Source organism: Sorex fumeus, unplaced genomic scaffold (genome assembly GCF_029834395.1).
Source record: "Sorex fumeus unplaced genomic scaffold, SorFum_2.1 ptg000063l, whole genome shotgun sequence".
Lineage (NCBI taxonomy): Eukaryota > Metazoa > Chordata > Mammalia > Eulipotyphla > Soricidae > Sorex > Sorex fumeus.
Window position 1 is genome coordinate 47,407,537 of NW_026606120.1, and position 12,912 is coordinate 47,420,448.

Here is a 12,912-nt window from a genome sequence, read left to right on the forward strand (position 1 = left end):
AGAGGTTGGGGGGTAGGGGGCGCTCATCTGCGACTTATAGATTTGGCCGGGGCCCGCAACACAGAATCCTTGTGAGACTCCACACTAGGCGCCGAGCCGGGTGCACTGTGCTCACGGCCTCCGGGAAGCCAGAAAGGGGGGCTTTCTCGAAAGGAGCCCGCGTGTGTCTGTAGAACCGCGGTAACGGCTTCGGAGTGGCTGGCAAAGTGCTTAGTTCCAGTTTCCCCTCAAAGACCAGAACTTGGTCGAACAAGCAACAAGTCGCTGCTGAAAAATAAACGCAGCGATCAAGCAGCCAACGGTGCCCGCGAGGCCTTGGGGTACAATTTTGGTAGAGTGGAGCACTCCGAAAGCTCGGGCTGCACAACCGGCCCCCGAACTCCCTCCTGGCGTGTCTAGCTCCTCCCGAAAGGCTCGCTCGGGTCCCTTCCCCGGGGCTGGAGTCCTCGCTCGGGCGCCGCTCGGCACCGCGCAGAGGCTTCCCCGGAGCGCGGGGCCTGCCCGCGGGATCGCCGGGAGTCCCGGGGCGCCGGGCGGGGACCGGCAGGGAACGCGCGCGGGCTCTGCCCGGGACCCGCGGGCCGGAGCGCGTCAGCGATCCCGCCCCCGTCGGCCCTCCCCCAGGCGGGGCCAGCCCCCACGGCGCTGACTCAGCAACGCGAGGGGGGGAGTTTTGTCCCTCCGCGGACCCCGTTTCCTGGCCTCAACCCTCCGCCGCCACCGAACCGGTTTCCTTTTTCCGGCGCCCGGGGTGTGAGAGGCAATTTGGGCCGCCCGGGTAGCGCCCGCAGTGCAACCGCGGCGCTCGCCGAAGACCCACGAGACTCGCGTTCCCTGCCGGCAGCGTGGGCGCCATGAACAACGTCGGTGAGGCGCCGCTCTTTTCTTGTTGTTTGTTTTCTTTTGCAGACCGAGGCCCTGCCGGGGTCCTCCCTGGGTGGGGGGCGGGCGGCAGGGCCCTGGAGGCCCCGCGGCGAGGAAGGGCCGGGGCTGGGACCCGGGGGAGGCGGCCTGGAGCGGCCCGGAGAGAGCGCGCATCTTGGGCGAGGATGTGGAGAAAGGGGTTCTGCGGCCCGCTGGTCCCCTCGGGTGCCCTTAGGAAGTTAGAGCCGGTGTGTGTGTGTGTGTTTGTGTCTGTGTGTCTGTGTGTGTCTCGGGGTGCCGGGGCCGCCCGCCTCGATCGCTCTCGGGCGTGACGTTCCCCCCGTGTGGTCTTTGCAGCAGGACTGAATTCGGAGAAGGTGGCTGCGCTGATTCAGAAACTGAATTCCGATCCCCAGTTCGTACTTGCCCAGAATGTCGGGACTACCCACGACCTGCTGGACATCTGCCTGAAGAGGGCCACGGTCCAGGGCACTCAGCATGTGTTCCAGCACGTCGTCCCCCAGGAGGGCAAGCCCGTCACCAACCAGAAGAGCTCAGGTGAGCGCTTGCAGCCGCCTGCGCGCTGGACGGGGCTGGCGGTGGTGGCCGTGTCTCGTCTGCCGGAACCTGGAGGCTCGGGGGGAGCACACCGTGTCGGGAGAAGCTGGGGGCAGTTCCTAGAGAACTGGCGCCTGTCGGGGCAGGTCGGGAAACAATTAGCTCCGTGCATTGTTTGGGTGCTCTGCGGCTTGTTGGCAGATTGGCTGTGGGCCCTGAAAGTGACATGTCTGTGATCCTCCTTGGTTCTGAGTGTAACTCACACTCAGCTGGCCAGAGTTTATGTGACGGCAGCCTTGGGTCTCGAAGATCCTGTGCTTTCGGTACAAAACTAACCAATCAGATTGTTCGTGCCCAGAGGATGCTGTAATGTCCCGAGGCCAGATACAAGTGTGGGAACAGGGAAAGAGGTCGCCAAGTGTTACATTGTTGTCTCGAAGATCCTGTGCTTTGGGTACAAAACTAACCACTCAGATCGTGCATGTCCAGAGGATGCTGTAATGTCCCGAGGCCAGATACAAATGTGGGAACAGGGAAAGAGGTCGCCAAGTGTTACTGTTATTATTATTATTATTATTGTTGTCACCATCATCGTCATTAGATCTTGTGGCCACACTTGTTGGTGCTCAGAGGACCATATGTGGTGCCTGGGTTCTAAACTGGGTCACTGCTTGCAAATAAGGTGTCTAAACCTGGACTGTGGCTCTGGCTCCCAGTTATTTTTAAATATGCCTTCAGGTAACAATCAGTGCTTGTTTTGGGCCAGTCAGAACCCAGAGTAAACATTTAACATGGATATATATGTTATTTGATATGTAACTTATATCTCTGATAAAGATAATTTAAATTTTAACACAAAAAAATTATGACATTGGGGCTGGAGCATTTTGCTTCAGCGAGTAGGGCACCTGCCTTGTGCACAGCTGACCCAGGTGCCATCCTTGGCATCCCTTATGGTCCTTGGGACACCACACCACCAGGAATAACTCCTGAGCCTGCTCAGATGTGCCCTATTCCACAAACAAAAGTTACCATATTGCATAATGTTTTGTAAAAAGTGCCTGTGGCCGTATGGAATGTCAAACTACAAATGATCCAATTAGTAATGTCACAGTGTCAATTATAATGACTTCTCAGGGGAAGGGCTGGATATGTTGGACTGGAACAGATTGGGTCATACATACTGTATTTACATATATATTGTATTTTCAAAAGGTGCAAATCCTACATGAACTGTGTAGTCTATTTTCATACTGTTTTCACAGTAATAGTTCTTTCAGATTGCCTGTTAGAAAGATGTTATTTAAGAAAAGTGGCATGCACTTAATACCTGCACTGCAAACCATAACACCCTAAAAGAGAGAGAAAAAGGGAATGTGCCTGCCACAGAGGGGGTGGGGAAGAGATGGAGGTGGGGGAGGGATACTGGGAACATTGTGGTGGAGAATGGGCACTGGTGGAGGGATGGGTGCTTGATCATTGTATGACTGAAATGTAAGCACGAAAGTTTATAGGGCTGTAACTGTACTTCTCGATGATTCATTAAAAAAATACATAAATAAATGAGATATTTTTTTAAAAAAAGTGGCATGTATGTAAGTCCGAGGGAAAGATGAAGTATGGTTACTAACACTAGATAAATGTATGTATATATGTGTGTGTCTTAAAAAAACTTATTTTTAATTATTTTTATTACAAAATTATTGTTGTATTGTGTAGACTATATGCAAAATACCAACAAGTAAAATTTTTTCAGTTGGGTTCTTATTCTGAATGTGTGTGTGTGTGTTTAATGTAGGTAAATGCCTTTATAAATTGTTAGGCAGTCTAACCTTTTAAAAAATTCTCTTTAATCAATATGTTGTAGGCATATATTTTTTTATTTTTTTATTAGTGAAACACCATGAGGTACAGTTATAGACTTATAAATTTTTGTGCTTGGGTTTCAGTTATACAATGATCAAGTACCCATCCCTCCACCAGTTTGTAGGCATATTTTATTTTTGTAGAAAACTTGTGCCAAAACAAATGTCTAGCTTTTTCCCTCTGAAAAATATCTGAGACCTCACAGACACTCAGATGAGCATGCTCAATTATTTTGTTTGGAAGCAAAATATAATTTGGCAAAGGCATTCTGAAATGACTCCAGTGTGTGCTAGTTTGGAATCATCTGAAAAAATATTTTTTTAAAAAAGTCCAAAAATTTAAATACATTATTTCACATGAAATTTTTGGATATTATTTTTTGGGTTTTTTTTCCTTTTTGGATCACACCTGGTGATGCTCAGGGGTTACTCCTGGCTCTGCACTCAGGAATTACTCCTGGCGGCGCTCAGGGGATCATATGGGATGCTGGGAATCTCAAACCTGGGTCGGCTGCGTGCATAGCAAACGCCCTACCTGCTATGCTACCACTCCAGCTCCGAAATTTTTGGTTATTATTATAAATAATCCTAATGATCACTAAATTCACTACCTAAGGTGGTGATTCAGAATTTGTCATTATCCACTTACAGGAGAAATGAAGAATGTGATTGTATAGTTGGTGTGGCATAAAAATCTCAAGATCAGCATCATACACATGAAAACATTTGTTCTTGAAGGCTGGAGTGATAGCACAGCGGTAGGGCATTTGCCTTGCATGTGTCAGACCCGACTGACCCGGGTTCAATTCCTCTGCCCTTCTCGGAGAGCCCAGCAAGCTACTGAGAATATCTCACCCATACAGCAAAGCCTGGCAAGCTACCCATGACGTATTAGATATGCCAAACACAGTAACAAGAAGTCTCACAATGGAGACGTTACTAGGCCTGCTTGAGCAAATGGTAGTGACAGTGAGCTAAATAGAAGAAAGATGATGTGATGATTGGGAGAAGGACCTACAGATAGGAATTAGGCTGATGGCAAATTCATTTTAAGAGTAGGGATTAAGGGTTCAGAGTGATGGTACAGTGGAAAAGGCATTTGTTTTGTACATGGTCAGCCAGGTTCAATCCCGGGCACCACATACGGTCCCCTGAGCATAGCATCACTTAGGGAGTGATCCTTGAGCACAGAGCAAGAGTAAGTTCTGAGCACTGCCAGGTACAGTCCCCCCAAAAAGGTAGGAATTCGTGCAAAAGTGTGAAAGTGGAAAAAACAATTTTTCTTTAATATGATTTAGAATAAAATTTAAATTGTCATTTATTAATTTAATATCATTTATGTTGTTATAATTAAATATATAAATATAAACTTATTTAAATTGTTTAAATATTACAGTTATTGTTTCTTATATCAGTAATTGTTTATATAATCTAGTTAGCTGAACAATTTTTTAAAATTCTCATTGGAGTAATAGGGGATTGATTTATATTGGAGTATTGGAGTCACATTATCCTTTTTTTTTTTCTTTTTTGGGGGAGTACCAGGGATTGAACTCAGGATGGCCTCACACAGGCTCTCTATTGCTGAGCTACATCCTTGGCCTATGGTTGCCTTATCTGAAACATATACTGAATATTCAAGATAAAAGGATTGGGATTTTTGGCCATGGATGTGGCTTAGTAATAAAGTGCAGGTCTTGAATGCATGTGACCTGGATTCTATCCCTGGCACTGTAAAACAGATAAAGGGTAGAAATCTTGTATAGCTTTTTAATAGAAATTATTCTCAATTATTTTGTACCTGTTTAATCTGTTTATAGCATGTAATGCAGCTTCCCAAACCCTTGCCAAAAGGACATTATCTATTTAAAAATTAATGTTCTAAGGGTCTTAGAAACTTTTAGGAATGTTGCTTTACCATTTTTATCTTTTTCTGGCCATGTTTCTCTTTTTTGTTAGGTGATTTCTTATGGATTATATAATATTTGAAGTTGTTTTTAGATATTTTTGCATACATATTGTGAGTAGTGATTATATATATATTCCAAATAGTTTTATTTAAAATTTTTTTGTATGCTCCCTGGTATAGTCTTAAATTGTTCAAGATCTTATCAAGGGTTCAGTATTCGTTGGAAGTACAGTTGGAACAATGTAACCTACATGAATACTTCTCATACTTGGTGTCCTTTTTTGTTTCAGGGCGATGCTGGATCTTTTCTTGTCTGAATGTTATGAGACTTCCTTTCATGAAAAAATTAAATATTGAAGAGTTTGAGTTTAGTCAGTCTTACCTCTTTTTCTGGGACAAGGTATGAGAGACCTTATAAGATTTTTGTTTGTTTCAGTGTCAGCCTTGGTAGATATGATCTCTTAATTTCTAGCTCTTAGTTTCAGTTTTCATTTCATTATAGATGGGGCATCAACTCTTCTGACTTCCAAAATATCAAAAGCTGACTCTTTTTAAATACAGAAAAGTGCTTAGTAGAGGGCTACTTTTGGCAGTGGTATAATAAATCTGTTCACTTCCTTGTTTGTTTTATTAACTTACTTGAAATGTTTAACATTTTAAAAAGTAGTAGGGAAACCTTTTAGCATTTTCACTTAGGTTATTTGGTTTTTTTAGGATCTGGTTCCCCTTCTCTGGGTATTGCTGTCTAAAAAGCAGTAAATTAATTTTATTCCATTTTTTAAATCTTTACATTTGCTACGTACCCACTTGATATGTATTCGTTGAAACCTCTACATTACAGTATTTTTTTAAAATAAAGCAGTGCCTTGATTTAGATTAACTATTAGAATATATACATACAAATGCAGGAAGAAATAGTCTAAGAAACCAGATACCAGTCTGAGGCTGTAGGTAGAGCACTTGGCTTGTATTTGTGAAGCCCTGGATTCAGTTCCCGAGCACAGCAGAGAAAAAAAAGTCAGATACTTTTATTTATTTAAAATATTTATTTAAATATTTTAAAATTATATTTTTAAATGATATTTATTTTAAATTTTTTGCTCCACACCCAACTGTGCTCAGGGCTTACTCTTGGCTCTGAGCTAAGAGATCATTTCTGGCAGTGCTTAAGGGACCATATGAAGTGCCAGGAATCAAACCCAGATTGGCTACAAATAAGGCAAGCATCTTACCTGTTGTTCTGTCTCTTGCCCCAGACACTGATATTTAATTACAACTTTAGTTTAAAGTATTAATAACTTTAAGTCCATGGTATTTCCAAGACTTCTGTTGATAGTGCCAATTTAAAAAAAAAAAAAAGCCTGTTTTCCTCTAATTTTATTTTACTTCTTTTACTGTAGGTTGAGCGTTGTTATTTCTTCTTAAATGCTTTTGTGGACACTGCCCAGAAAAAGGAGCCTGAGGATGGTAGGCTGGTGCAGTATTTGCTTATGAATCCTGCAAACGATGGTGGGCAATGGGATATGCTTGTCAATATTGTTGGTAAGCTTTATTTGCACTACTGGACCTAAAACTCACTGTGATCAGCAAGAAACTATAGTTAGACTAGGCTATTTCTCTGATGTTTTAACACAGAATAAAATTCTTTTCACAGAACTGCATGCAGTTAACTCTGAGAAACTTTTCCTCTATTTTCATCTATGTTATCTTAAATGAGAAAGAAATAGGTACTATGAAGGGAGGGTTAGAGAAGAAAAGGTAATACTAAGTGGACTTTCTTTAATAAGAAAAGTTTATCCACTGCTGTAAGGAAGAAGCACATTCAAATTGTTACTATTTGAAACTGCCTTCATTAAAAAGTTTTTTAATGGGAAGGGAGCTTCATCATGCTGAGTACTTCATAGAGATAATAAGTAAAATGCATAAGTCCGTGATGAGATGGATATTTGTATAGGTTAAATAGTCTTTTTTAATATGAAATAGAGAATATTAAGTTTTCTGAGTTAGGTAAGCAAAACGTGTCCTACATTTTGAAGCAGTTGTTGTTTTTGCTAGTTTCTAGCATTTGAGTACACATTTATCTTAAATTTGTTTTTGTTTCTTTAAGAAAAATATGGTGTTGTCCCTAAAAGGTGCTTCCCTGAATCTTATACAACAGAGGCAACCAGAAGAATGAATGATATTCTGAATCACAAGGTATAACATGTAGTAGGGAGGGGTTGGATTTAGTATATGCACATTAAAATTTTTGATTTTTCAAGGGGATTCCTCGACATTTCAGTGTGCACAATTTATATGCAAGATCAGAAACAGAGTAGCTACATATTAACTTTAAAAATAATCGAGATGGGGTGAGTTCTTTTTTTCTTTTAAAAAAGTTTCCACTCTTGGGCCTGGAGTGATAATACAGTGGGTAGGACCTTCGCCTTGCATGCAGCCATCCCCGGTTCTATCCCCAACATCCCTCCCATATGTCCCCCAAGTACCACCAGGAGTAATTCCTAAGTTCAGAGCTAGGAGTAACCCCTGAGCACTACGGGGTATGACCCAGAAGAGAAAAAAAAAATCTTTTTCCACTTCTGTTTCTATGGATTTTAGTGCTTTTACGGATTCTCAAGGGAAAAGTTCCATACTCATTTAATATGCGCCACAAGCAAACTGGGTTGCTCTGCCTCTCACTTGGTTGTTTTGAAGGTGGACTAGAACAGTTATGTACTAGTGAAAGCAAAAAGATCTATTTGTGAGACTTCCCTAAAGTGGATACTGAGTTCTAGTGCCACTCCCAAACCACATCATTGTGGTTTGTCTACTCACTGAAGATTTAATGTAGTTGCTGAACTGCTTTTGGTTGCTTCTGTTTTTGTAACGAAAACTGAAAGGGTTCTTTCTTCTTTACATTACCCAGTTTCCCAGGGAGAATTATAAATCCTTTAAGGATACTGCTCTGCCAGCCAGACATCTTTAAGAACAAGGAGATGCCAAAATCTGCAGCCCTAATCTTTGAGGCTGAAATGGGATTTGTCCAACTTAATCAATGGCTGAATAAATAGCAGTACTCCTACGTTAATAAAAATATAATAATAATAATAATAATAATAATTAAAAAAAGAATTGGATTTGTTGTCCATGGGATAAAATATTACATTTTAATTCTGTAGCTGTTTCCCTCATGTAAGAAGTAGGTTATTTTCCACTCAAGAAATTTGGGTTACTTATTTAAAGACTAAAGGATCAATAATAGTACAGCATTGAATTCCATTTTAGATGAGAGCAGGTCTCTTTATCATAGTGTTTAGTTTCAGAGTTGTCATTGTCTTAAGCATCTCTCAAAATAGACTACAAGAAAAATGAAACTATATAGGGATTGGCATAGTCATGGTCATAATGATTTGGCAGAGAAGCAGAAGTGGAAAACCAGAAAAATTCTAAATAAGAATCCATGAGAGCAATAAGTTCTTACATCTCTTGAGTATAATAGACATTATAGAATCAGATGTTTTCCCAATATCCAGGCATCTGCTGTCACTGATATTTTTTGCTGAGCAGCAGAAAGAGTTGCATCCAGTATTTTTGGGGAGTAATTCATGTTCTTTCTTTTTTATGGAAAGTGTTCTTAGCTATATCTAAATTAACTCTTTAAGGAAAACACATTTTTCTTTTGTGAACCTCTGGGTTTTAGCTGAGTTACATTTTGAAGTAGAAGTGGTTTATTTATTAGGCTCATTGAGTTGAATTTGAGTAAAGTTTAGAAAGTTGATTGAGTTTCTGTCTTAGATGAGAGAATTCTGTATACGACTACGAAACCTGGTACAGAGTGGAGCAACCAAAGGAGAAATTTCTGCCACACAGGACAGCATGATGGAGGAGGTAACAAAAATTACTTGAATTTTATTTTACTCTTCAATAGAATTCTCAGAATACTCTTATCAAACAGGAGGCATAGTCATTGAATAATTGCCACGTTTAACTGAAAATTAATTTACAGGTTTAAAAACAGGTATATACTTTGCATTTCAGCATGAGAATTGTACCTATGTCGTCCAGTCCCCATTTTAGTGGTCCATATAATGACCTATAAAATTCTTTGTTTTGGTAGTCTTGTTTTATTTAGGATATATGAGAGAAGAGAGTAAGACTGTGTGTGCTAGAGAGAAAAATTATTAAAAATACTTAAGGGATCAGAGCAGTAGTATAGTGGGTAGGGTGCTTGCCTTTCCTGTGACAGACCTGGTTTCAGTCCCCAGCATCTGTGGTCCCCTAATGAGCACTGCTAAGAATAATTTCTGAGTCCAGATCCAGGACTAACCCCTGAGTATCACCAGGTGTGCTCCAAATACAAAAAATGAAAAAGCAAAACTTTTTAGTACTGAATGCCTTTGATTTTGGCACCAGGGATACAAAGTTGAGAAAGTCATAACTCTGCTCTCTCTAGAAGCTCATTGTATTAGAAAATAGAAATACAGGAATAATCATAATAAATCCTAATGAAAAATGGATAAAGGAAGAATGACTTCCTCATTGAGATGAAGGTTTAATGGGGAAGAAATTTTGTGGACAGTGGCAAGAACAAAGGAATAAATATTGCTGAGGCATATTTTGAGTTTGATCGGTAGCAGATGAAGCTAGAAAGACAAGTTCTGGGGGTCCCTAAGTAGATAATAGGCCTTATGGTTTTTATTTTTTAGGCATTGGCCTGAGGAGGCAGTGCTTGGGCTACCCCAGGTTGCTCAGGGGCCTCACCCAGCAGATCTTAGGGACTATGTGGTCCTGGAATTTGAACCCAACTCAGATCCATGTCTACCGAGTATAACCTCTCTAATATCTCCTTGTCCCCATGGTTCTATTTCTGATAGTGACATTCTAAAGGCATGCAGTGTGAAGCATTGGCACCTCCAAAAGATAGAGTCAAACATCTGAATTCCTTTATATGGGAAGAGTTGCAGATACTACATGTCAAGCAATTTGCAACTTAAGGGTGAGAACATATGTACTACAAAGTGAAGTAAAGTACATATCTAAAGGGTTATTCAAGTATACCTAACCCCAAAGAGTTTTGCTCTATCTTATTTGGAGGATGAAGAAAGTTTTCCTAGAGAAAGTTTGCATTTCTTTGAGTTCAGAGAGATTAGAATCAAAAACATTCAAAGCTTGCTTAGTTTCACGGCACTGTCCAACTATACTTGTATTTCAAGCATACAGAAACACTTCTGGAACTCAGAATAAATGTTGCAGTATAGATGAATGAAGACTTAAGAATGACTGAAATTCCCAAGGGAGAATACAAACATAGAACAGGTCTTATATAGAATAGGTCTGAAAAAAGCATTGTGGAAAACATCTATTTCTGGACAACATCTGTTTCTGTGAAAACACGTGGCAGAACTATGTTAAGATGTACGTGCTGGTATCTGTGAAATGCTACAGACATCAGATATGAAGATGGCTGAATTTGCTGAATGGGTGGTTTAAGGTTAGAGTTATAGCATGAAGAAGGATAGGGGCTAGATGAAAAAGACTCAGACCATGCCCTCTCCCCAAAAAGCGTTTTTCAAGAAGATTAGCAGTAAAAAGAGGAGGAAAACATGATACTCATTAATTCTACAAGTACCTACTGAACCCCTATTAAACATATCCTAAACACTAAGGGGTACAGTTATGCCCAAGACACATCTGGTTTCTACTCTCAGGGACTTTACAAGTTAGTAGAGGAAGGCAGACAATGTGCAAGCAATTAAGAAACTATTCGATAATAGGATGGTTTGTAAGCTCATCAGGAAGGACCTTTATGAGGTCAAATCTGAGCTGAGACAGTAGTAACAAAATGCGAGAACACAAAGATAAGTTTATAGAGCATATCAACAGAGGGAACATTAAGTGCAGAAGCTCCAAGAGGGGAGAAAGTTAGGTATTTTTTAGGAACAGAAAGGAAGCACATGACTTGAACTTGGAAACAGCGAGAGCCTGGAATAGATTGGTGGGGGGCACACCCAACAGTGGTCAGGGTTTGGACTAAATCTTGTATAGGAAACACAAACCAACTTATATTAGAGACCTCTAAGCCACCATAAGGCATCTGCATTTTGTTCTAAGTGAGGTAACCATCCAGGGAGGGGTGATTTTAAGCTGAGGGGTGACAAGTTTAATTTTGTTTAAATCTTTCATCCTGCGGGTGGGGACTGAAAATATAATACAGGGACTTAGGTGCATGCAGCTGACCCTCATTTGATTCCCAATACCATCAGGTATGACCTAGACGTCCCCAGGCACTGCCATCATGTCCTGGGTAATTCCTGGCACCGCAAGGCCCAAGTGGTACCCATCCTGAGACCATCATATTAAACCTTCTGCAGGTTGGCTGAGAATCAGCTGGCTGGGCCTGGGCTTCCTAAGGACCCTATCACCACCACCACCACCACCCAAACTTGGAAACCAGGGACGTGGCTTGTGTGCTAGAGTGCATACTCTACATGCAGGGTCATACCTTGGGGCACCACATGGTCCCGAGCACAAAACAACAAAAATGCGCTCTGGTATTTTATGAATACATCTTAGAGCAGGGACAGAGGATGTAAGGAGACCAGAAGGCAGCGAAAGTTATAAAGATGAGAGACAGTCACCTGGATCAAGTTGGTGAGAGTGAGAATGGAGAGGAGATGAATTTTGGGGAGTATAGGGAGTGAAGCTGTCAAGCCTTACTGATGTGGAGGATAAGGTAAAGGTCATGAGATCCTGGAGAGAAGAGCTTGTGGATAGAAAAAATGGTCCCCCCCCCCCCCCCGACACTTCCCCCTCCCCCGTATTTAGGGCAATTTAGGGGAACCAGTGTATAGAAAAAGGATAGCACATGTAAATAGAGAAGCAGAACATGAATGAGAGAATAGATCCTAGTCTAGTGTTTTTAAACTTTTATGTGATTAGTTCCCCTGAGAATCTTATAAAAATGCCAGTTAAATTCGGTAGGTCTGGGGGAGCTGAAGAATCTGCATTGGTAACCAGTTATAAACACTATTGTACAAGGAGTCTCACAGTTGTTTGACATTATAATCTATATGAGCTTATTTTCTTTAGGAACATGGAAGGTGGGGCTTTGGCAGGCAGATTTTTTGTTTGCTTTTTGGGTAGGTATATGTGGGGTGGGTTGGAGCGATAGCCTAGTGGGTAGGGCGTTTGCCTTGACCGTGGCCGACCTGGCCAACCCAGGTTTGATTCTCCCACCCCTCTCGGAGAGCCCGGAAGCTGTCGAAAGTATCTTGCCCACACGGCAAAGCCTGGCAAGCTCCCCGTGACGTATTCGATATGCCAAACACAGTAACAAGTGTCACAATGGAGACGTTACTGAGCCTGCTCGAGCAAATCGATGAACAACAGGAGGACAGTGACAGTGACAGTGATATGTGGGAGTGAAGGCAGAAGGAATAGAGCACTGGGGCCACACCCAGTAGTGCTCAGGGACAATTCCTGATCTGTGCTTAGGAGTAACCTCTGGCAGTGCTCAGGAACCATATGTTGCTGGGGATCTAACTCTGCAGATGTGCAAATGCCTTACCTATAGTTCCTTTTATTCCCCACCAGAGCAATGGAGAGTTAAATAACTTCTCTCTCTTCTTTACCTTATATATCAGCAATCACCAAGTTCCCTCTGTTCTTCCCTCATTTATCCACAGCATTGCATTTTCAAAGTTCAGCTAGTTTCTATAACCAATTATATGTATGTCT

At 41.8% G+C, this 12,912-nt stretch overlaps 1 protein-coding gene across 2 annotated transcripts in view; it reads left to right on the forward strand.

Annotated features, from left to right (window-relative positions):
• Window positions 1-553: 553 nt before the first annotated feature.
• Window positions 554-12,912, forward strand: part of BLMH (bleomycin hydrolase) — a 42,027-nt gene continuing 29,668 nt past the window's right edge. The window contains exons 1-6 of one of the 2 annotated variants that reach the window (XM_056126808.1): window positions 554-867; window positions 1,225-1,422; window positions 5,487-5,596; window positions 6,597-6,738; window positions 7,304-7,392; window positions 8,971-9,063. In XM_056126808.1, coding sequence (XP_055982783.1) covers window positions 855-867; window positions 1,225-1,422; window positions 5,487-5,596; window positions 6,597-6,738; window positions 7,304-7,392; window positions 8,971-9,063 — 645 coding nt within the window. In that variant the 5' untranslated portion in view covers window positions 554-854. Of the gene's footprint in view, window positions 868-1,221; window positions 1,423-5,486; window positions 5,597-6,596; window positions 6,739-7,303; window positions 7,393-8,970; window positions 9,064-12,912 lie in introns of both variants that reach the window. The other variant, XM_056126807.1, reaches the window with a different exon arrangement.